This window comes from Bos grunniens, chromosome 6 (assembly GCF_055505025.1).
Source record: "Bos grunniens cultivar Pamir isolate PY7600 chromosome 6, Bosgru_T2T1.0, whole genome shotgun sequence".
Taxonomy (NCBI): Eukaryota; Metazoa; Chordata; class Mammalia; order Artiodactyla; family Bovidae; genus Bos; species Bos grunniens.
The window spans coordinates 26,767,467-26,793,220 of record NC_141170.1 but is presented as its reverse complement, the minus strand read 5'-3'; the positions used below and the strand labels follow the sequence as shown (position 1 = coordinate 26,793,220).

Genomic DNA, 25,754 nt, shown 5'->3' with positions numbered 1-25,754 from the left:
GTCGTTTATTTTTCTTGAATTGAGCTGCAGGAGTTGCTTGTATATTTTTGAGATTAGTTGTTTGTCAGTTGCTTCATTTGCTGTTATTTTCTCCCATTCTGAAGGCTGTCTTTTCACCATGTTTATAGTTTCTTTTGTTGTGCAGAAGCTTTTAATTTTAATTAGATCCCATTTGTTTGTTTGTTTGTTTTTTTTTTTGCTTTTATTTCCAGTATTCTTGGAGGTGGGTCATAGAGGATCCTGCTGTGATGTGTGTGGGAGAGTGTTTTGCCTATGTTCTCCTCTAAGAGTTTTATAGTTTCTGGTCTTATGTTTAGATCTTTAATCCATTTTGAGTTTATTTTGGTGTATGGTGTTAGAAAGTGTTCTAGTTTCATTCTTTTACAAGTGGTTGACCAGTTTTATATTTCTTTTATATTTCTTTTATGGTTTATGGTACCATAGTGTTTTGATTACTATAGCTTTATAGTATAGTCTGAAGTCAGACTATATTTATATTTCTTTTATATTTCTTTTATGGTTTCTGGTACCATAGTGTTTTGATTACTATAGCTTTATAGTATAGTCTGAAGTCAGGGAGCCTGATTCCTCCAGCTCCATTTTCTTTCTCAAGATTGCTTTGTCTATTCAGGGTCTTTAGTGTTTCCATATAGATTTAAAAATTCTTTGAAAAATGTCACTGGTGTTTTGTTAGGGATTGCATTGAATCTGTAAATTGCCTTGGGTAGTGTAGTCATTTTGATAATACTGATTCTTCAGTCCAGAAACATGGTATGTCTTTCCATCTGTTTGTGTCATTTTCAGTTTCTATAGTTTTTGGAGTAAAGGTCTTTTGCCCTCTTTGGTAGGTTTATTCATAGATATTTTATCCTTTTTGATATGATGGTAAATAGGACTGTTTCCTTAATTTCTCTTTGTGATCTTTTGTTGTTAGTGTATAGATATGCAACAGACTTACGTATATTAATTTTGTATCCTGCAACTTTACTGAATTCATTGATGAGCTCTAGTAGTTTTCTAGTAGCATCTTTAAGGTTATTTTTGTATAGTATCATGTCATCTGCAAATAGTGATAGTTTACTTCTTCTTTCCAATTTGATTCCTTTTATTTCTTTTTCTTCTCTGATTTCTGTGGCTAGGACTTCTAAAACTATGTTGAACAGAAGTGGTGAGAGAGGACATCCTCTTCTTCCTGATCTTGAGGAAAGGCTTTCCGCTTTTTACCATTGAGTGTGATTTTAGCTGTGGATTTGTCATATATGGCCTTTATTATGATGAGGTAGTTTCCACTCTGTGCCCACTTTCTGGAGAATTTTTATCATAAATGGGTGTTGAATTTTGTCACAATGATTTTTCTACATCTATTGAGATGATCGTATAGTTTTTATTCACCAGTTTTTTCCAGTGTTGTGTGTCATACTGATTTGTGGGTATTGAAAAATCCTTGCATCCCTGGCATAAATTCCACTTGATTGTGGTGTCTGATCCTTTTATTGTCTTGTTGGATTCTGTTTGCTATTACTGTGTTGAGGAGTTTTGTGTCTGTGTTCATCAGTGATACTGGCCTGTGCTGCTGCTGCTGCTAAGTCACTTCAGTCATGTGCGACTCTGTGCGACCCCAGAGACAGCAGCCCACCACGCTCCCTCGTCCCTGGGATTCTCCAGGCAAGAACACTGGAGTGGGTTTCCATTTCCTTCTCCAATGCATGAAAGTGAAAAGTGAAAGTAAAGTCACTCAGTCGTGTCCGACTCTTAGCGACCCCATGGACTGCAGCCCACCAAGCTCCTCTGTCCATGGGATTTTCTGGACAAGAGTACTGGAGTGGGGTGCCATTGCCTTCTCTGCATACTGGCCTGTAGTTTTCTTTTTTGTGGTATCTCTGTCTGGTTTTGATATTAAGATAATGGCAGCCTCATAGCATGAGTTTGGAAATGTTCCTTTGCAGGTTTTTGGAATAGTTTCAGATGGATAGGTGTTACCTCTTCTCTAAATGTTTGATAGAAATTGCTGTGAAGTCATCAGGTCCTAGACTTTTGTTTGTTGGGAGTTTTTAAATCACAGTTTAAACTTCAGTTCTTGTTATTGGTCTGTTCATATTTTCTATTTTCTCCTGGTTCAGTCTTGGGAGGTAGTACCTTTCTAAAAATTTGTCTTGTTTCCTTTTATTGTTACATTTTATTTCTATAGGAAGTGATGTTGATTTCATATGTACAGTAGTGAAAATTTGCTTTTTATGAACATGAAAGCAAAATAAAAGTGTTAAGAAGTTGCTGAGAATAATGAAGATTGATCAGAAATATGATAAAAGAAAATTTGTGATGATGGTATGAGAATAACTTGAAGTTTGGGAAATACAGACCTGAGCTGTGGCAACATACTCCTTTTCCCAAGCTTTCCTAGTTCCAGTCAATCTTCTAAGCCATCCCCAGAATTATTTAGAATAACTAGGAAATAACTTAATTAGGGTCCTTATCTTATTCATGAACATTTAATGAATCCCCATTTTATAGATAGTAAAATTCAAGGTTGTTCAGTTAGACATTTGATATCCTTCATCCTCACTTCAACCAAACTAATTTAATTATTATTTTTAAAACTCAACTTATACTTTTCTACCATTATGCATTCCTTCATAATATTCCTTGATGTAAGTTCCTTTCCTTTAGTTTCTATTGCCATTTAGTTATTCCATTCTTAAATATTTATCAAGAATCTGATATCTGCTAGACAGTATACTATGGGCTAGGATTATAGTAACTTTCTTACTGAGGTTGCACTTGTGGAAGAGCATATATTAAGCACAGAAATACTTCTTTATTTGCAACAAATAGTGTCATGAAAAAGTGCAGTGTTCTGAAGACAAATAGGGAAGAAAATGTCATTTAAGCTGAGATGTAAGTGACAAGTAGGAATTAGTTTAATGAAGAAACGGGCTAAGGGAATGGTATGTGTAAAAGTACTAGGACTTCCCTGGTGGCTCAGATGGTAAAGCGTCTGTCTACAAAGCGGGAGACCCGGAGATCCGGGTTTGATCCCTGGGTCTGGAAGATCCCCTGGAGAAGGAAATGGCAATCCAGTACTATAGCCTGGAAAATCCCATGGATGGAGGAGCCTGGTAGGCTACAGTCCATGGGGTCGCTAGGAGTCAGACACGACTGAGTGACTTCACTTTCACTTTTCACTTTCATGCATTGGAGAAGGAAATGGCAACCCACTCCAGTGTTCTTGCCTGGAGAATCCCAGGGATGGGGGAGCCTGGTGGGCTGCTGTCAATGGGGTGGCACAGAGTCGGACACAACTGAAGTGACTTAGCAGCAGCAGCAGCAGCAGCATTTTAATTATGATGATGAGAAAGATTGAGGGCAGGAGGAGATGGAGGTGACAGAGGATGAAATGGTTGGGATGACATCACAGACTCAGTGAGCATGAGTTTGAGCAAACTCTGGGAGGTAGTTAAGGATAGGGAGGTGTGGTGTGCTGTAGTCCATGGGGTCACAAAGAGTCGGACACAACTTAGCGACAGAACAATAACAGCATTAATTCTTTTATGTCTTATTTTGCTGTGAACAAATTTAAGTATTATATTGTTTCCCAATGATAACGTACTGATCCATGCTGCTACTGCTAAGTCGCGTCAGTCGTGTCGGACTCTGTGCGACCCCATAGACGGCAGCCCACCAGGCTCCCCTGTCCCTGGGATTCTCCAGGCAAGAACATTGGAGTGGGTTGCCATTTCCTTCTCCAATGCATGAAAGTAAAAAGTGAAAGTGAATTCACTCAGTTGTGTCTGACTCTTCGCAACCCCACGGACTGAAGCCCACCAGGGTCCTCTGTCCATGTCCATGGGATTTTCCAGGCAAGAGTACTGGAGTGGGGTGCCATTGCCTTCCCCAACTGATCTATGCTACTTTACTTTAAAAAAAATCAAATTTATAATGTAGCTCTTACTCAGTTTTTTTATTTTCAAAGATATTCTTTAAAAAAAATCACTGTAAATAGTCAAATGTTAGACCCAAGTTTTAAAACTATCCAGGGAATTCTTATAGAAGTCCTCTATCTGTATAGAAATCTATGTAGATTTATGATATATACACACATAATATTTATGCTGTATATCTATACAGTATACCATAGAATAAATATATGATTCAGGTATTTATTTATTTATATACAGATATTCTGGATAACATTTTTGCTTCTCATTATTGCTTGTAGGCACAGTCAAAAGTTAGTCAGTAGGACTATTGGGTTCTAGGCACCCTACTGTGCTCTTTACTTTTCTGTTCATTCTCTGATCTGTTTTATGGTTGGCTCTTTGATATTGATAAGAAGGATACACAAAAGATGCATTTAAATTGTTCTTTTGTTTTCAAATAAACAAACATAACATGATTTTTGGTAATTCTATAAATATTTTAGTTTTCCCAGTGTATGGATGTCTATCTAAAGAGTGCTGTAACAGCTAAGGTTTTTGGATCCACACAGAGAAACCAACTCTGGCTCACTTCAGCGGAAAGAAATTTAATTGGTCGTTGAAAAATTCACAAAAAGACTGAAGAATTGGATTTGGAAAATGTACAAAACCTAAGGGTGCTAGGTGGCAGGAAGGATTATAGCCACAGTCATGCTACAGGGACACGTTAAGGAGTCACCACTATCAGACTTACGCTGTTACTACTGCTGCTTTAAATATATCTTACTGATAGCATCTTTGTGGTGCCTGCTGGAGTTCAAAGTCTAGGGTAGGAATGGTCTTGCTGAGACCTTGTTCTGGCCTCCAGGGAACGCCTTCCTTTGGCTTTTTCCTTTTGGCCTCCCGCCAAAGCTCAAATAAGAAGAAATTTGCCCTGAGTAAGAAAGCAGTTTGAGTGCAGGAAGATCCTTTAACAAAAAGAAAAGAGATAGCTGTCCTTCACAACTACTCATTAAAATATATTTCAAAACAATTCTTTGTGATGACAGGTAGCTGTGTACCTCTTGAATTACAAGATAAAATTGTTTATGGTATCTTATGTTTCTGGAAAACATGTATTTGTTTCTGTTTTAAGGAGGGTTGTGGCAGCTTATTAGAGAAAAATTATTTGATTATTTTCAAAGTGAAACTACCTTAGATATCTCTAAATTTTATAGTACAGGCATGACTAAAAAATAGATATTTTTCTAAGAAAAAGAATCACAGAAAGTAAATGTGGTTGCGAGATATGCACATATTATTTATTTTTCAGTATTTTTCTTTGGTAGACAAAAATATGTCATATTTAAAATGTGTCCAACGTATTAAAGAATGGATAAAACCAAAATTCATGGTTAACACATACATCCTAATTGCTTCAAATATCTCAATGAAAAAACGGTTATTTAAAAAATTCAAAACACCAAAGCTACTCATTTTCTTATGAAATATTTGCACTCTTAACCAGTTACCATTAGTTTATAATTGTTTTCATAGTACATTTCATGAATTACAGCCTTCTTTATAAAATAAGATGATGTTTAAGGACTTTCTCCATAAATATATATATATATAAAAAACTTCTGGGAAAAGGAATATGAATTGACATAAAAATTATCTAAGGAATGATTATTATACACATGGATGCTTTGACTTATGTGTCATGGTGTTAATTCTAGTAATAATAATATATTGTAATATGAAATACAGGTCAGGTATAGACAGATAATTTCTAGAGACAGAAGTGCATTCATAGCCATAGCAAAATAGTTAAAAGTATCAAATCTCCTGGAGAGTTTCCTAACCTAGAAATGTGTGAATGTTCATTGCAGCCGGCAGGAGAAAGTCAGTTTCCTTACTGCAGAGTTCTTATCTTTTCAGTAGTCACAGTTACACTTGTTCTAGGTTTTCAGATCCTCTTTTCCAGGATTTCATATATTTTTATATTTTTCAGAATTCTTTCTTTGAACTTTCTGTAATGAGAAAATGAGAATTTTACAGACTTGGACGTTCTTGTTTCCTAGTGATATAAGAGTTGATGTGCAAAAATGTGTAGCAGGAAAGGAAAGTCAGTCATAACCAGAGATCTCTTATCAGAACACTTCACACAGGATCATAACAAAACCATTCTGCAGTTGTCAATTTTTTTTCCCAAAAGATTTGTCTTGGATAAAGCAGATTATAAAATAGAAGTAATCTGGTAACCTACCTTGATAATAGCTTTCGCTTGCTTTGCCTTGGGATTTAAGCATCTTTGTCCTTTATGTGTTTTCAGGGTGATACTGTTAAGGGAAGGTCCAAAACAGTCTTAAATTTTCAATGGAAAAACATAACAAAAACAACACAAAAAAGCTCCCCCCGCCACTATTATCTTCACCACGTCCATTACTTACATCACTTCTGTTTTGTCACAGTTATTAGTTGGGTAAATTATAGAGACTTTCTCAATATCTGCCACTTTGACTGCTTTTACTCCAGGGCCTATGCAAAGACACCGTCCCCCTTTGAACATAGGGAAACCTAGAACAGATCACAGCATCAGTTACTAATACATTTGATTGCAGCAGTGGGCTCTGTTTTATAATCTTGATGAAGAATGTGAGCCAAGTTTTTAGTGAGACTAGAATAGTAATTTGACAAATAGCACTCAACACTGCTGTTACTAGGGAAGAACTTAAGAAGTGACAGTTTTCTCTTTGAATTTGTAAGCAAACTATTAAAAAATAAAGAGAAAAATAAAAGAAGTTTATTAGAGATCAAGCTTATTTGCCTATTGCTTTTATGCTCAAGAACTTTTCCAGAAAGCAAATAACATTATCTCTTAAAATCTTCTTGGCAGACGTTTAAAACTGTTTCTAAAGGCTCTTGCCAGATTTTGTAGCTAAATAAATTCTGTTAAATGTATCATTTCTAGTTTCAGTTAAACATTTCCAATATTCTCTGCCAAAGCTGTAGCAACTGCTAATGTTTGAGGGTAAATAAAAATTCACTGTATACTTTGAGATAAAAGTGAACGAAAAGACATTTGAACCATTAGAAAAGACATTTGAAGCATTAGAAAAGACATTTATAGGTTGAGAAATAAAAGGTACCGTATACCTTGAACAATTGCAGCACAAAATATCACAGTCAGGACTATAGCCATGCCCTTCACACTCATGCTTGTTGCTGCTGCTTTGGCTTTGATATTCTTCTTGGAGGGAGGAGAAAAGCAGATCGTGTAAGAGAATTCTTTCTGGCATATATAAGGCACTTTATACACCAGCAGTCCTCTCTTTTGGCAAGAGGAATTTCCCTCCTTGAGTCATGTTCCTTTCTTCCAAGAGATTCTATTTTGTTCATCTGCCGTTCCTTCCTTTCGTTACAGTATTGAAAGTAATATGAATGTGAAAGCACTTTGTAGACAGTAAAGAGCTATATAGAGTATTCCCAGATGGGAACCAGCCTTCCAGTAGCATTTCCTAGAAATGTATTTGTTTATTGGACTACCCTGGGCAGTGAATTCTGATTGCCATTCATTCTTCCATTTAGGAAGATTGTCTTCTGATTTTCAGTCCTTTCACCTCCATCCTTCTCAGAACTATATAAAAGAACATTCTTTAAAACAAATTATACTTTTGCTTTTAAGTCCAAACTTTTGAATGGGAGGCCTATTTTTGTTTGACATCAAATGACATTTTATTTCAACTTATTTTTTTTTACTATAATTTATAATTTATTTATTTATAATTTTTGACTATATGTCTGAAGAAGTCTTCTAAAGACTTGTACTTCTGAATTTATATCCATTTATTTTTGCATGTTTAACAGTTTTTGCATATATGTATTTCTCAAGCATTATTGTTTAGTACATAAAGTTGTGTGAATTGTGGATTTTTAAAAAACGGTTCTTTCTTTCTTTATTTTTTTCAAAAAAAAAGTCACCTATTTTATTTTAAATTATAGTTATGAACATACAGAGAAATTTTGTAATCTATGGATGACTTTTAAAAAAACCTAAAGCACTGAGAAGAATATAAAGCTTCCCCATACACTCCTCTAATATTCATCAGTGAAATAACTACCTATTTTTAAGGTAACATAACAACCAATTACTCTTGACAAATCATTTATACAGAACACCTGAACACCTGTGCTAAGACATTCACTAGCAAATCATTATTCAAAGGTTATGATTTTTAAAAATCTAAATAAATACACCTTGCTGTTGTAAAAGTGCTCTTTAATTGCAGGGCTTTTTTTCCCTTCAAGTTCTGAAACAGTTTTATGGCACACCACTCCCTTCTCCACACCCCCCAACTCCCCTGAATAATTGCTATGTTCACTCCCAACATTATAACCATTTTTTTGAGTCTAAAGTACCCATATTTAAGTGGCAGTAAAGAACAAATACTCAGCCTTTCTAAACTTGCTTTTGCAATCAAGGCTGAAAGAAAAATATTAAGTTTTCCACATTTTTCCTCTGTAATCTTCCTGGAATAAAATTAAAAGCTTCTGCACAACAAAAGAAACTATAGGCAAGGTGAAAAGACAGCCTTCAGAATGGGAGAAAAATAATAGCAAATGAAGCAACTGACAAACAACTAATCTCAAAAATATACAAACAACTCCTGCAGCTCAATTCCAGAAAAATAAATGACCCAATCAAATATGGGCCAAAGAACTAAATAGGCATTTCTCCGAAGAAGATATACAAATGGCTAACAAACATGAAAAAAATCTCAACATCACTCATTATCAGAAAAATGCAAATCAAAACCACAATGAGGTACCATTTCATGCCAGTCAGAATGGCTGCGATCCAAAAGTCTACAAGCAATAAATGCAGGAGAGGATGTGGAGAAAAGGGAACCCTCTTACACTGTTGGTGGGAATGCAAACTAGTACAGCCACTATGGAGAACAGTGTGGAGATTCCTTCAAAAACTGGAAATAGAACTGCCATATGACTCAGCAATCCCACTGCTGGGCATACACACCAAGGAAACCAGAATTGAAAGAGATATGTGTACCCCAATGTTCATCACAGCACTGTTTATAGTAGCCAGGACATGGAAGCAACCTAGATGTCCATCAGCAGATGAATGGATAAGAAAGCAGTGGTACATATACACAATGGAGTATTACTCAGCCATTAAAAAGAATACATTTGAATCAGTGCTAATGAGGTGGATGAAACTGGAGCCTATTATACAGAGTGAAGTAAGCCAGAAAGAAAAACACCAATACAGTATACTAACGCATATATATGGAATTTAGAAAGATGGTAACGACAACCCTGTATGCGAGACAGCAAAAGAGACACAGATGTATAGAACAGTCTTTTGGACTCTGTGGGGGGCGGGGGGAATGATTTGGGAGACTGGCATTAAAACATGTATAATATTATAAAAAAGTAAAGATATAGTATCAACATTATTTTATAAATCAAGGCAGATTAAAGAACAGCTAGAGAAGTCAACTTCTCTAAATTATTTGGTTAGAAATATGCTTTCATTTTCTTGTGTGCACAGTTTTATAGAATACTAGTGATACTACTATTTTTAAATGAGTTGGGAAAAAAAAAAAACTACAAGCAACTGAAATGGGGATATGGTATTTTTTTCAGCTCTTCTGTGGAGTAAATTAGTTTTGATTATACTCCTAACTTGTTTGCCATGATTGATACCCATGTGGTCTATTATTTCCTTCAAAATTATCTATTTATAAACAGTTGTTTTTAAAAAACGGTTCTTTCTCATGCTGTGTTTGTATTTCTTAGATTCTACTTTGATATAACCCTGTTTTCTTTTTATCTTTACCGTTTCCTCCTAAGGGGCTTCCCTGGTAGCTCAGCAGGTAAAGAATCCACCTGCAATTCAGGAGTCCCTGGTTCAATTCCTGGGTTGGGAAGATCCCCTGGAGAAGGGGTAGGCTACCCACTCCAGTATTCTTGGGCTTCTCTGGTGGCTTAGCTGGTAAATAATCCACCTCCAAAGCGGGAGACCGGGGTTCCATCCCTGGGTTGGGAAGATCCCTCGGAGAAGGGAACAGCTACCTACTCTAGTATTCTGGCCTGGAGAATTGCATGGACTGTGTAGTCCATGTGGTAGTAAAGAATCGACCAGACTGAGTGACCGTCACTTTCACTTCACTTTCCTCTTAAGCTTTCTAAATCTATTTGTTTTAAATGTCTTTTGCAAAAACTTAAAATATCATATCAAAGGGATTTTTAATAGGTGAATGTAATTATTTACTATGTAATTGGTAGAAGGCAATGGCAACCCACTCCAGTACTCTTGCCTGGAAAATCCCGTGGACGGAGGAGCTTGGTAGGCTGCAGTCCATGGGGTCGTGAAGAGTCGGACACAACTGAGTGACTTCACTTTTCACTTTCATGCATTGGAGAAGGAAATGGCAACCCACTCCAGTGTTCTTGCCTGGAGAATCCCAGGGATGGGGGAGCCTGGTGGGCTGCCGTCTCTGGGGTCGCACAGAGTTGGACACGACTGAAGTGACTTAGCAACAGTAGCAGCAGCAAGCTTTATAAAATGCTTCCTTGATGTTTCTTTTCTTTCTTTATGTTTCCTGTGATTTCTTTCTAACTTTAAATATATATTTTTTTAACATTTTCTTATGTGATTTGGACAGAGTGTTTTGTGTTCTGCTAGTAATCCTAATTTTTTTTTAACCTGACTTTTTCTGGTAATTTACATCAACCGTAAATAGAATCTTCTGGTTCCTCTGTTTGTAAGATGAGAAAAATCACTGTAATTTTCAAACCTTTCTTCCTATTTCCTAGTTTTGTATTTTCAGATGGTTATTTCACATTATTCAACTTCTTTTTTGGGAATTATCGTTACATTTTATTCTGAAATCACATACTTATTTAGATGTGTGTGTCTTAGTCACTCAGTCATGTCCGACTCTTTGTGACCCCATGGACTGGAGCCTACGAGTCTCCTGTGTCCATGGAGTTCTCCAAGCAAGAATATTGGAGTGGGTTGCCATTCCCTTCTCCAAGGGATCTTCCCAACCCAGGGGTCGAACCCAGTTAGTTCTCCTGCATTGCAGGCAGATTCTTTACCATCTCAGCCAACAGGTCCTACATTTATCAATCATTCAAGTCTTTAAAACCTCTTAGTCTTTATTTTAATTAATCTCAGAGTGGTTGGAATATTATTTCTCTTTCTCATTCATTCATTTAACATTTTTCTCACAGGAAAACAAAGTAAAAGGAATATGTTCTTGGATTTCATAAATCCTTATCGATTATTTTTTCTTCAAGTTCTTAGGTAATACGTAGAACCAAAATTATGCAGAGTTGGTTTCGTGCTCTAACCTTTTTACTTCTTTTTTTGAGCTATACAAAAAAAGTAAACTTAATTAGACTCTGGCAGGTACTAATATGGATGCTTTCTCCTTCCTTCACACTCTTTCCCTTTTTACTGCCTTTTCCTCCCAGGGTCCCTGCCTTAAAGATTACTGGAAAGCACCACCCCATTCTATAGTATCAATAGTTCATTGTTCATTCATTCATTGGACAAATATTTATTTTATTACATGCCTAGCACTCTTTTGAGTATTGAAGATAGAGCAGTGGACAAAACCAAGTTCCTTCTTGTGTCTTTAAAGTTTTGCAGTGTTCTAATTTATTGTAGAAGGCAGTCTGCCTAATTTCAAATGTGTTCTTTAAATGTGTCTTTAACCCTATGACTTTTTATGACCTAAACACTTTCTATTATCACATGAGGAGGATTAATTCTTTGAGAACATCCCCTTCTCTAGTGAGTTTGAGAGATCCCTCTTATTTCTGTCATATAATATAGTTCCTTTAAGATGGAATGTACTTTCCTCAGCTTTCCTGAATCCTTTCCTTAAGTTTTGATATCTTCATAAAGTTTTCTTTAATACCTTGATTTCTTCTGGCTTTATAGCATTTACTGTCTTGTCTAGCTTTATCTAGAAGTATAATGATTAACCACATACTTAATTTTAAATATTCTAGTAGCCACATTTAAAACATTTTTTTTCTCTTTATTTTTTTGGCCTTGTTGTGCAGCTTATGTGGTCCTAGTACTCTGACCAGGGATTGAACTCAGGTCTCTTCCAGTGGAAGTACAGAGTCCTAACCACTGGTGCTGTGCTCAGTTGCTTCTGTCGTGTCCGACTCGTTGTGACCCATGGACTGTAGCCCGCCAGGCTCCCCTGTCCATGGGATTCTCCAGGCAAGAATACCGAAGTGGGTTGCCGTGCCCTCCTCCAGGGGAAGTTCCTGACTCAGGATTGAACCCATATCTCTGGTGTCTCCTGCATTGCAGTCAGGTTCTTTACTCACTGAACCACAGGACTGCCAGATTATTATCTTTAGTAGCTACATTTAAGGAGTAAAAGGAAATAGGTGACATTAATTTTAATAATATTTTTATTTTAAAACATGAAAGATTATCATTTCAAGGTGTAACCATTATAAAATCATTAAGATTTTAATTTTTTTAGTACTATTATTTATTTTTAAATATAAATTTATTTATTTTAACTGGAGGCTAATTACTTTACAATATTGTATTGATTTTGCCATACATCAATATGCATCTGCCATGGGTGTACACGTGTTCCCCATCCTGAACCCCACTCCCACCTCCCTCCGCATACCATCTCTCTGGGTCATCCCAGTGCACCAGCCCCAAGCATCCAGTATCATGCATCGAACCTGGACTGGTGATTTGTTTCATATATGATATTCTACATGTTTCAATGCCGTTCTCCCAAATTATCCCACCCTCTCCCTCTCCCACAGAGTCCAAAAGACTGTTCTATACATGTGTCTCTTTTTCTGTCTCTCATACAGGGTTATCGTTATCATCTTTCTAAATTCCATATATAGGTGTTAGTATACTGTATTGGTGTTTTTCTTTCTGGCTTCACTCTGTATAATAGGCTCCAGTTTCATCCACCTCATTAGAACTGATTCAAATGTATTCTTTTTAATGGCTGAGTAATACTCTATTGTGTACTACACTTTTAAATTGGACTAACCACATTTCAGATGCTTAGTAGCCACATGTGTTTCAGTTCAGTTCAGTTGCTCAGTCGTGTCCGAGTCTTTGTGACCCCATGAATCGCAGCACGCCAGGCCTCCCTGTCCATCACCAACTCCTGGAGTTCACTCAAACTCATGTCCATCGAGTCGGTGATGCCATCCAGTTCTCTCATCCTCTGTCGTCCCCTTCTCCTCCTGCCCCCAATCCCTTCCAGCATCAGAATCTTTTCCAATGAGTCAACTCTTCACATGAGGTGGCCAAAGTACTGGAGTTTCAGCTTCAGCATCAATTCCTTTCAAAGAACACCTAGGACTGATCTCCTTTAGAATGGACAGGTTGGATCTCCTTGCAGTCCAAGGAACTCTCAAGAATCTTCTCCAACACCACAGTTCAAAAGCATCAATTCTTCGGCGCTCAGCTTTCTTCACAGAAACTCTCACATCCATACATGACCACTGGTAAAACCCTAGCCTTGACTAGACGAACCTTTGTTGACAAAGCAATTTCTCTGCTTTTGAATGTGCTAGCTAGGTTGGTCATAACTTTCCTTCCAAGGAGTAGCGTCTTTTAATTTCATGGCTGCAATCACCATCTCCAGTGATCTGGGAGCCCCAAAAAATAAAGTCTGACACTGTTTCCACTGTTTCCCCATCTATTTCCCATGAAGTGATGGGACCAGATGCCATGATCTTAGTTTTCTGAATGTTGAGCTTGAAGCCAACTTTTTCACTCTCCTCTTTCACTTTCATCAAGAGGCTTTTTAGTTCCTCTTCACTTTCTGCCATAAGGGTGGTGTCATCTGCATATCTGAGGTTATTGATATTTCTCCCGGCAATCTTGATTCCAGCTTGTGCTTCTTCCAGCCCAGGGTTTCTCATGATGTACTCTCATATAAGTTAAATAAGCAGGGTGACAATATACAGCCTTTACATTCTCGTTTTCCTATTTGGAACCAGTCTGTTTTTTCATGTCCGGTTCTAACTGTTGCTTCCTGACCTGCATACAGGTTTCTCAAGAGGCAGGTCAGGTGGTCTGGTATTCCCATCTCTTTCAGAATTTTCCACAATTTATTGTGATCCACATAGTCAAAGGCTTTGGCATAGTCAAGAAAGCAGAAATAGATGTTTTTCTGGAACTCTCTTGCTTTTTCCTTGATCCAGCAGATGTTGGCAATTTGATCTCTGGTTCCTCTGCCTTTTCTAAAACCAGCTTGAACATCTGGAAGTTCACGGTTCACATATTGCTGAAGCCTGGCTTGGAGAATTTTGAGCATTACTTTACTAGCGTGTGAGATGAGTGCAATTGTGTGGTAATTTGAGCATTCTTTGGCATTGCCTTTCTTTAGGATTGGAATGAAAACTGACCTTTTCCAGTCCTGTGGCCACTGGTGAGTTTTCCAAATTTGCTGGCATATTGAGTGCAGCACTTTCACAGCATCATCTTTCAGGATTTGAAATAGCTCAACTGGAATTCCATCACCTCCACTAGCTTTGTTCGTAGTGATGCTTTCTAAGGCCCACTTGACTTCACATTCCAGGATGTCTGGCTCTAGGTAAGTGATCACACCATCGTGATTATCTAGATCATGAAGATCTTTTTTGTACAGTTCTTCTGTGTATTCTTGCCACCTCCTCTTAATATCTTCTGCTTCTGTGGGTCCATTCCATTTCTGTCCTTTATTGAGTCTATCTTTGCATGAAATGTTCCCTTGGTATCTCTAATTTTCTTGAAGAGATCTCCAGTCTTTTCCATTCTATTGTTTTCCTCTATTTCTTTGCATTGATCGCTGAGAAAGGCTTTCTTATCTCTCCTTGCTATTCTTCAGAACTCTGCATTCAAATGGGAATATCTTTCCTTTTCTCCTTTGCTTTATGCTTCTCTTCATTTCATAGCTATTTGTAAGGCCTCCTCAGACAGCCATTTTGCTTTTTCACATTTCTTTTCCATGGGGATGGTCTTGATCCCTGTCTCCTGTACAGTGTCACGAACCTCCGTCCATAGTTCATCAGGCACTCTATCAGATCTAGTCCCTTAAATCTATTTCTCACTTCCACTGTATAATCATAAGGGATTTGATTTAGGTCATACCTGAATGGTCTAGTGGTTTTCCCTACTTTCTTCAATTTAAGTCTGAATTTGGCAACAAGGAGTTCATGATCTGAGCCACAGTCAGCTCCCAGTCTTGTTTTTGCTGACTGTATAGAGCTTCTCCATCTTTGGCTGCAAAGAATATAATCAGTCTGATTTCGTGTTGACCATCTGGTGATGTCTATGTGTAGAGTCTTCTCTTGTGTTGTTGGAAGAGGGTGTTTGCTATGACCAGTGGGTTCTCTTGGCAAAGCTCTATTAGTCTTTGCCCTGCTTCATTCTGTATTCCAAGGCCAAATTTGCCTGTTACTCCAGGTGTTTCTTGACTTCCTACTTTTGCATTCCAGTCCCCTATAATGAAAAGGACACCTTTTTTGGGTGTTAGTTCTAAAAGGTCTTGTAGGTCTTCATGGAACCATTCAACTTCAGCTTTTTCAGTGTTACTGGTTGGGGCATAGACTTGGATTACTGTGATATTGAATGGTTTGCCTTAGAAAAGAACAGAGATCATTCTGTCGTTTTTGAGATTGCATCCAAGTACTGCATTTTGGACTCTCTTGTTGACCATGATGGCTACTCCATTATTTCTAACGGATTCCTGCCTGCAGTAGTAGATACAATGGTCATCTTGAGTTAAATTCACCCATTGCAGTCCATTTTAGTTTGCTGATTCCTAGAATGTCAACGTTCACTCTTGCCATCTCTTGTTTGACCACTTCCAATTTGTCTTGATTCATGGACCTAACATTCCAGGTTCCTATGCAATATTGCTCTTTACAGCATCGGACCTTGCTTCTATCACCAGTCACATCCACAACTGGGTGTTGTTTTTGCTTTGGCTCCATCCGTTCATTCTTTCTGGAGTTATTTCTCCATTGATCTCCAGTAACATATTGGACACCTACCGACCAGGGTGTCCTCTTTCAGTATCCTATCATTTTGCCTTTCATACTGTTCATGGGGTTCTCATGGCAAGAATACTGAAGTGGTTTGCCATTCCCTTCTCCAGTGGACCACATTCTGACAGACCTCTCTACCATGACCCATCTGTCTTGGGTGGCTCCACATGGCATGGCTTAGTTTCATTGAGTTAGACCAGGCTGTGGTCCATGTGATCATATTGGCTAGTTTTCTGTGACTATGGTTTCCGTGTGTCTGCCCTCTGATGTCCTCTTGCAACACCTACTGTCTTACTTGGGTTTCTCTTACCTTGGACGTGGGATATCTCTTCATGGCTGCTCCAGCAAAGCAGCCGCTGCTCCTTACCTTGGACGAGGGATATCTCCTCACAGCCGCCCCTCCTGACCTTGAATGTGGACAGTACTTGTCTAGTTATTCATTTAGCATATTATACTACCTTGATATTATATTTTAAATAAAGATGGGGATAGAGCTAAGAAGAGATACTATGCTTTTTAAAATTTTTTTAGTTTGTTTTAGAAACTTCTCTAAATCTTCCTGGTCCTTTTGTTCTTTCTCTCTTCACTAAGTGGTTATATCTCATTGTGTCTTCTCTTTGATTAAGCAAGACAAAGATTAAACTTCATTCTCTCTGTTTGTAGTAGTGTTTGCCATTTTGTTGTTGTTGTTGTTTCTGGAATTGAACTATTTTAAGTTCATCCATTCAAACAAGTTTCCATTTGAATTTGAAGGAGAATCCCTGAATGTAGTTCTTACGATTAATTTCCAAAAAACTTTGCAGCATAACAGTTCTATAATCTGTGATTCATATGAAGTTTTAATTATGATTATCAATTATGCAATTAATATAGAGTTTTAAAGTGTTTTCAAATGGGGAGAGATTAGTGCAAGGCAGTTAAAAATAATTCCCAACTCAGCATTCATTAAGTCTTTGAATAACATATTGTTTGCAGAAAAAATTAAGACTGTTTTGCTAGTTAAATTAATGAAAAGTGGGTTAGAAATAGAACAGTTCTCATTTATTATAAAGCAGTATAATGTAACAGAGGGCTTCCCAGGTGGTGCTAGTGGTAAAGGACCCACCTGCCAATGCAGGTTAGACTCAGGTTCCATCCCTGGATCAAAAAGATCCCTGGAGAATGCCACAGCAACCCACTCCAGTATTCTTGCCTGAGAATCCCACTCACAGTGGAGCCTGTGCAGTCCATAGGGTCGCACAGAGTCAGACATGACTGAAATGACTTACCATGCATGCATTATGTAACAGAATCCTGTTGTTTTGAGTTTATAGAAAGATGACTCACTCCTAGGGTAGAGGTTGCCACACATGTGATAGGCACCTAAAATAATGTGAATAGGTTGAACAGATTGATGTAGAGTCCTTAACTCTTAAAAGTACAGTAGTACAAAACCTGATGCTCTTTCATAGAGGGATTAAGGGGAATGGATGATGGACAGGGAGGCCTGGCGTGCTGTGATTCATGGGGTTGCAAAGAGTCGGACACGACTGAGCGACTGAACTGAACTGAACTGAACTGAAGGCATTTAGGGAGCTGCCAGTGGATTTTTTCAGAAACCCTTAATGGAATTCTACTTCTGTGATTTTCCTTTAACATTAATAAATACCTTTTCCAGAAATCAGAAGATCCTGCTGGCTATATTCAAGGCAGCTATTAGGCACTGGGCAAGACTGTATTTTTTCCAAATTAAATTTTGGGAAAAATGGTATAGACAATAAAAAAATCATTATGGCATTAAGGAGTAGTGTATATTTTATTGCTATTTGAAAGCATTCCACAGAAATAATGAATTTTGAAAAGGATTTTTCTGAGCTTATACTTAGTCTCCTTCTGGGACTTTGACATAAGACATTTTCAAAATGTAGTGTAATGTAATCTGGTATTTGTGAGTGAGATGTACAAGAACTCACATTTCATAAGGATGATTTCATCTGTGATATGCACTGCCCCAAACATTGCAGTCTCAAATACACGCACAAAAGAAGGGCCAGTTTTCAGTGGCCTCCATCTCCATACTGACCCAGCTGACCCACCGCTAGCCATCTACTTTTCCTCTCCTTTTCAGAATGATAGAAGGAATCAGAACCTGATGCACCTTGTGTGAAAGATGACTGAATTCTACCAAATTTCTGATGTTAAAGGAGAGACAGTTATTGGTACTCTAAAAGATGAGCACAAAAAGAAAAAAAAAAAAGAGCTTTTAGCTTTCAGGGATTGAAGATTTCAAAGTTACTGTCAGTTCAGTTTATTTTGCTTTTTATCTGTGTCTATTTGTGCTGGTCAGACACAGGCTACCTGTATCTTGTTCCTGGAGTTGGATGGCTTCCCATTATCTTAATTAGATTTATTGCAAAGGAAAGGGTTTCCTGGAACAGCTAAGCTGCAGGTGATTTATTAAACTGTAACTCTTTCATTTTCTTGGAAATAAGTTAAGATTTCAATCTACCATTCTTCTGAAAAGGAAATTTAATGTTTTACCTTTGAGGAAGGAAGAGTTATGAAATAACAACCATTATTCACTTTTTTCAACCTGTTTGTTTTATGTAGAACCAAATTTACTTGCCTTGAAATGTTACTTTTTGCCAAGTTGATTTTATTAAAGTATAGTTACTGCTACTGCTACTGCTAAGTCACTTCAGTCATGTCCGACTCTGTGTGACCCCATAGATGGCAGCCCACCAGGCTCCCCCGTCCCTGGGATTCTCCAGGCAAGAACACTGGAGTGGGTTGCCATTTCCTTCTCCAATGCATGAAAGTGAAAAGTGAAAGTGAAGTTGCTCAGTCATGTCCGACCCTCAGCGACCCCATGGATTGCAGCCTACCAGGCTCCTCCATCCATGGGATTTTCCAGGCAGGAGTACTGGAGTGGGGTGCCATTGCCTTCTCCAAAGTTTAGTTAAGTGTCAGATAATTCAGAAGGAAACAAAGAACATGGGTTTGAAAGTGAATTGCTTTCCTTTAGTATTTTAGGTATGATTTTAAGACCTCATATGTTGAAATTTAGAAGACAGAGAAATTCTGTTATCTCACTGAACAGATTATCAACCCTCTTTTCCATGTCCTCTGTACTCCTCACAGAATGTTTGCTGCTATTTGAGCCAGGACCAGTGGGTTGTATAAAGCAGCTTCAGCATCGCCATAAACTTCAAAGAAATCATTTTTCTCACAACAAAGGCATCTCTATTCATGGCCTTAAATTGGCCGCCTGGAAAATGACTGCAATCTACAACTGCCAGGTCAATGTGGACGTTCATGTTAATTTTCCAAGTTGGAAAACAACATGCTTATTGTTAGGGGATAGAAACATGTGAGAGATTAGCGATGAGCAACTTTACAAACAACTAACTGAAAGAAGCTTGATTCAATAAGAGGAAGAAAAATTGTGCAGTAGTCTCCCTTATTATCATTAGTTCAGGTTTTCTGCTACTCAGAAAAGCTGAAGGAGAGGAAAGAACAGATCTGGCAGATATTATTTCAGAGCTAGTTGGAAAGAGTGTGCACGAAAAGATCTTGCCTGGAGAAATGAGTCCTGCATGTGAATGTTAGAGGAGCTATGTATGTAAGGTATGAAGTTGCACTGGATTTGTTTGTGTTGTTTAGAAATAGGATATCTAAAATGGTGATTTGTAAGAAGTATTTCAGTACACATGGCTTGCCAATTTAAACTTTAAATGTAATGTTTTAAATAGGAGATAAAATGAGGAATGTGAAAAAAGAATTGGAAGGACCTTTTTTAGTGCAGATATTTTATTTCTTATATTATCTTGATACTTAGAATAAATTAATGTCTTGGAGTCAAAACAAGAACAACACTTAAAAATATTTAGATAGGCTGTGTATTGTCTTTATTTTATAGATTATGCTGAATGCTATTTCCCTTTTTAATAAAAAGCCAACAAAAGTAATCTAGCTTACTTTCCATGCTTCTTGCTTCTGTAGTCTTTTAATATGTGGGTAGGTGAGCAGTAAGAGGTGTGGTGAGGGAAACAGCTCGCTCCTCAGCTCTGGCCTCCTCCCTCTCAACCTCGCACCCGTGCCAGCTGGAGGTAGCGGGGCGGTGATGGAGACCGTGTAATTGTCGTCACTTGTCGGGTGCCTGCCACGTGCCAGGTGTCGCACCTAGTGTCTCACTAGTCCTTGCAGTAATTCTGTAAGAGCACCAGTGTCTTCTTTTTAAAGGTAGTTTAGAAGAGTTACATCCCACAAATTATGTAACTCTTCCTAGTCATTTAACACATTTAATAAGTACTAGAGTCAAGGGACAGCAGCAGTGAAAAAGCCTACTCGAATTCTTTCTTCTGTGATGAAACAGGGAAGTGAAAGGCAACCTCTGAGGTTTGACTGTGTAACTCCAGATCCAGACCTCCCTAGACAATAGAAAGTTCAAGAGTATTGGAGTAGAGGACTAAGTATGGAACAATTCAGGATATAAATAGAATCTGAGGTTTCTGGTGAGAGAAATCAGGAAACCTTGAGAAAGTCTAGAACCCCATTTAATTTATATTTCATTGAATACCAGGAGAATGATTATTGTGACTTCTTAAAACGTAACTTTTGTTAGTAATGTTTTTACTCTTATTTTCCCATCATGACTAGTAGTAGTAACCATTAGAAAACTTGGCTTATTCCAAGAAAAGAGAAAAAGGGAAGAAGCCTGTATTCTTTTTTTAATTAATTAATTATTTTTAATTGGAGACTAATTGCTTTACAGTATTGTGGTGGCTTTTGCCGTACATTGACATGAATCAACCACGGGTGTACATGTGTCTCCTATCCCAAACCCCACTCCCCCCCTCCCTCCCCATCCCGTCCCTATGGGCTGTCCCAGTGCATCAGCTTTGAGTGCCCTGTTTCATGCATCAAACTTGGACTGGTGATCTGTTTCACATATGGTAATATACATGTTTCAGTGCTGTTCTCTCAAATCATGCCACCCTCACCTTCTCCCACGGAGTCCAAAAGTCTGTTGTTTATATCTGTGTCTCTTTTGCTGTCTCACATATAGGGCTGTTGTTACAATCTTTCTAAATTCCATATATATATGAGTTAATATACTGTATTGGTGTTTTTCTTTCTGGCTTACTTCACTCTCTATAATAGGCTCCAGTTTCATCCACCTCAATAGAACTGATTCAAATGTGTTCTTATTAATAGCTGGGTAATATTCCATTATGTATAAATACCACAACTTTCTTATCCATTCGTCTGCCAATAGGCATCTAGGTTGCTTCCATTTCATAGCTATTGTTAACAGTGCTGTGATGAACACTGGGGTACACGTGTCTCTTTCAGTTCTGATTTCCTCAGTGTGTATGCCCAGCAGTGGGATTGCTGGGTCGTGTGGCAGTTCTATTTTCAGTTTTTTAAGGAATCTCCACACTGTTCTCCATAGTGGCTGTACTAGTTTGCATTCCTACCAACAGGGTAAGAGGATTCCCTTTTCTCCACATCCTCTCCAGCATTTATTGTTTATAGACTTTTTGATAGCAGCCATTCTGACAGTTGTGAGATGTTACCTCATTGTGGTTTTGCTTTGCATTTGTCTGATAATGAGTGATGTTGAGATTTTTTTCATGTTTGTTATCCATCTGTATGTCTTCTTTGGAGAAATGTCTGTTTAGTTCTTTGGCCCATATTTGATTGGGTCATTTATTTTTCTGGTATTGAGCTCCATGAACTGTTTGTATATTTTTGAGACTAATTCTTTGTCGGTTGCTTCATTTGCTATTATTTTCTCCCACCCTGAAGGCTGTCTTTTCACCTTGCTTATAGTTTCCTTTGTTATGCAAAAGCTTTTAAGTTTAATTAGGTCCCATTTGTTTATTTTTGCTTTTATTTCCATTACTCTGGGAGGTGGATCATAGAGGATCATGCTGTGATTTATGTCAGAGAGTGTTTTGCCTATGTTTTCCTCTAGGAGTTTTATAGTTTCTGGTCTTACATTTAGGGCTTTAATCCATTTTATTTATATATATGGTGTTAGAAAGTATTCTAGTTTCATTCTTTAATAGGTGGTTGATGAGTTTTCCCAGCACCACTTGTTAAAGAGATTGTCTTTTCTCCATTATATATTTTGCCTCCTTTGTCAACGATAAGGTGTCCATGGAGAAGGCAATGGCAACCCACCCCAGTACTCTTGCCTGGAAAATCGCATGGATGGAGGAGCCTGGTGCACTGCAGTCCATGGGGTCGCGAAGAGTCAGACACAACTGAGCAACTTCACTTTCACTTTTCACTTTCATTCATTGGAGAAGGAAATGGCAACCCACTCCAGTGTTCTTGCCTGGAGAATCCCAGGGACGGGAGCCTGGTGGGCTGCCGTCTATGGGGTCGCACAGAGTCGGACCTCTGGGCTTTCTGTTTTGTTCCATTGATCTATATTTCTGTCTTTGTGCCAGTACCATACTGTGTTGATGACTATAGCTTTGTAGTAGAGCCTGAAGTCAGGCAGGTTGATTCCTCCAGTTCCATTCTTCTTTCTCAAGATTGCTTTGGCTATTCGAAGTTTTTTGTATTTCCATAAAAATTGTGAGATTATTTGTTCTAGTTCTGTGAAAAATACCATTGGTAGCTTGATAGGGATTGCACTGAATCTATAGATTGCTTTGGGTAGTATACTCATTTTCACTAAGTTGATTCTTCTGATCCATGAACATGGTATATTTCTCCATCTATTTGTATCATTTTTATTTCTTTCACCAGTGTTTTATAGTTTTCTATATATAGGTCTTTTGTTTCTTTAGGTAGATTTATTCCTAATTATTTTATTCTTTTCGTTGCAATGGTGAATGGGATTGTTTCCTTCATTTCTCTTTATATTTTCTCATTGTTGGTGTACAGGAAGGCAAGGGATTCCTCTGTATTAATTTTATATCCTGAAAGTTTACTATAAGTATTCACTGATTAGCTCTAGTAATTTTCTGGTGGTGTCTTTAGGGTTTTCTATATAGAGGATCATATCATCTGCAAACAGTGATAGTTTTACTTCTTTTCAAATTTGGATTCCTTTTATTTCTTTTTCTTCTCTGATTGCTCTGGCTAAAACTTCCAAAACTTTGTTGAATAGTAGTGGTGAGAGTGGGCATCCTTGTCTTGTTCCTGACTTTAGGGGAAATGCTTTCAATTTTTCACCATTGAGGATAATGTTTGCTGTGGGTTTATCATTTATAGCTTTTATTATGTTGAGGTATGTTCCTTCTATGCCTGCTTTCTGGAGAGTTTTTATCATAAATGGATGTTGAATTTTGTCAAAGGCTTTCTCTGCATCTATTGAGGTAATCGTATGGTTTTATCCTTCAATTTGTTGATGTGGTATATCACATTGATTGATTTGCGAATATTGAAGAATCCTTGCATCCCTGGGATAAAGCCCACTTGGTCATGATGTATGATCTTTTTAATATGTTGTTGGATTCTGTTTACTAGAATTTTGTTGAGGATTTTTGCATCTGTGTTCATCAGTGATATTGGCCTGTAATTTTCTTTTTTTGTGGCATCTTTGTCTGGTTTTGGTATTAGGGTGATCGTGGGCTCATAGAATGAGTTTGGCAGTTTACTTTCCTTTGCAATTTTCTGGAAGAGTTTGAATAGAATAGGTGTTAGCTTCTCTAAATTTTTGGTAGAATTCAGCCGTGAAGCCATCTGGTCCTGGGCTTTTGTTTGTTGGAAGATTTTTGATTATAGTTTCAATTTCTGTACTTGTGATGGGTCTGTTAAGATTTTCTGTTGCTTCCTGGTTCAGTTTTGTAAGGTTATGCTCTTCTAAGAATTCATTCATTTCTTCCAACTTGTCCATTTTATTGGCATATAGTTGCTGATAGTGGAGAAGGCAATGGCACCCCACTCCAGTTCTCTTGCCTGGAAAATCCCATGGACGGAGGAGCCTGGAAGGCTGCAGTCCATGGCGTCACTAAGAGTCAGACATGACTGAGCGACTTCACTTTCACTTTTCAGTTTCATGCATTGGAGAAGGAAATGGCAACCCACTCCAGTGTTCTTGCCTGAAGAATCCCAGGGACAGAGGAGCCTGGTGGGCTGCCGTCTATGGGGTCACACAAAGTCGGACACGACTGAAGTGACTTAGCAGCAGTTGCTGATAGTAGTCTCTTATGATCCTTTGTATTTCTGTATTGTCTGTTTTGATTTCTCCATTTTCATTTCTAATTTTGTTGGATTTTTTTCCCCATTTTTTCTTGATGAGTCTGGCTAATGGTTTGTTTCTTTTATTTATCTTCTCAAAGAACCAGCTTTTAGTTTTGTTGATATATGCTATGGTCTCCTTTGTTTCTTTTTCATTTATTTCTGCCTAATTTTTATGATTTTTTTCCTTCTACTAACCCTGGGGTTCTTCATTTCTTCTTTTTCTAGTTGCTTTAGGTGTAAAGTTAGGTTATTTATTTGATTTTTCTCTTGTTTCTTGAGGTAAGCTTGTAATGCTGTAAACCTTCCTCTTAGCATTGCTTTTTAGTGAATCCCATAGGTTTTGGGTTGTCATGTTTTCATTTTCATTTGTTTCTAGGCATATTTTGATTTCCTTTTTGATTTCTTTCATGCTTTGTTGGTTATTCAGAAGCGTGTTATTTAGCCTCCAAAGATTTGTATTTTTAATAGTTTTTTTCCTGTAGTTGACATCTAATCTTACCGCATTGTGATCAGAAAAGATGCTTGAAATGATTTCAGTTTTTTTTAATTTACTAAGGCTAGATTTATGGCCCAGGATGTGATCTATCCTGGAAAATGTTCTGTGTGCACTTGTGAAATTCATTGTTATGGGGTGAAATGTCCTATGGATATCAGTTAGGTCTAACTGGGCCATTGTATCATTTAAAGTTTGTGTTTCCTTGCTAATTTTCTATTTGGTTGATCTATCCATAGGTATGAGTGGGGTATTAAAGTCTCCCACTATTATTGTGTTACTGTTAATTTCCCCTTTCATACTGTTTGCATTTGCCTTACATAGTGAGGTGCTCCTATGTTGGGTGCATATTTATTTATAATTGTTATGTATTCTTCTTGGATTGATCCTTTGATCATTAGGTAGTGTCCTTCTTTGTCTCTTTTCTTGGCCTTTATTTCAAAGTATTTTATCTGAAAAGAGTATTGCTATTCCTGCTTTATTTTGGTCTCCATTTGCATGAAATATCTTTTTCCATCCCTTCATTTTCAGTCTATATGTGTCCCTTGGTTTGAGGTAGGTCTCTTGTAGACAGCATATATAGGGGTCTTGTTTTTGTATCCATTCAGTCAGTCTTTGTCTTTTGGTTGGGACATTCAACCCATTTACATTTAAGGTAATTATTGATAAGTATGATCCCGTTGCCATTTACTTTGTTGTTTTGGGTTCAAGTTTATAAACCTTTTCTGTGTTCCCTGTCTAGAGATGATCCTTTAGCATTTGTTAAAGAGCTGGTTTGGTGGTGCTGAATTCTCTCAGGTTTTGCTTGTCTGTAAAGCTTTTGATTTCTCCTTCATATTTGAATGAGATCCTTGCTGGGTATAGTAATCTGGGTTGTAGGTTTTTCTGTTTCATCACTTTAAGTATGTCCTGCCATTCCCTTCTGGCCTGAAGAGTCTCTTGAAAGATCAGCTGTTATTCTTATGGGGATCCCCTTGTGTGTTACTTGTTGCTTTTCCCTTTCTGCTTTTCATATTTGCTCTTTGTGTTTGATCTTTGTTAGTTTTATTAATATGTGTCTTGGGGTGTTTCACCTTGGGTTTATCCTGTTTGGGACTCTCTGGGTTTCTTGGACT

At 37.6% G+C, this 25,754-nt stretch overlaps 2 protein-coding genes across 21 annotated transcripts in view; one reads left to right on the top strand and one right to left on the bottom strand.

Annotated features, from left to right (window-relative positions):
• The window catches only part of ART3 (ADP-ribosyltransferase 3 (inactive)), a 143,217-nt gene that overhangs the window by 32,634 nt on the left and 84,829 nt on the right, over positions 1-25,754 (top strand). The window contains exon 1 of one of the 19 annotated variants that reach the window (XM_086405330.1): positions 19,348-19,568. The exons of 15 other annotated variants lie outside the window; for them this stretch is intronic. The gene's annotated coding sequence lies outside the window, so the exon portion shown is untranslated. Of the gene's footprint in view, positions 1-19,347; positions 19,569-25,754 lie in introns of those variants that run through there. 3 more of the 19 variants (XM_086405325.1, XM_086405336.1, XM_086405321.1) reach the window with 3 other exon arrangements.
• CXCL11 (C-X-C motif chemokine ligand 11) lies at positions 5,189-7,374 on the bottom strand. Of its 2 annotated transcripts, none has more exons than XM_086405342.1 (4): positions 7,053-7,374; positions 6,347-6,473; positions 6,163-6,235; positions 5,189-5,926 (listed from the first exon to the last, which is right to left on the bottom strand). In XM_086405342.1, exons 1-4 carry the CDS (start codon positions 7,111-7,113, stop codon positions 5,885-5,887), a joined length of 303 nt encoding a protein of 100 aa, XP_086261468.1. In that variant the 5' UTR covers positions 7,114-7,374; the 3' UTR covers positions 5,189-5,884. The 2 variants fall into 2 exon arrangements, with proteins under 2 accessions (XP_086261468.1, XP_086261469.1); XM_086405343.1 differs by having other exon boundaries at positions 5,834-5,922; positions 7,053-7,342.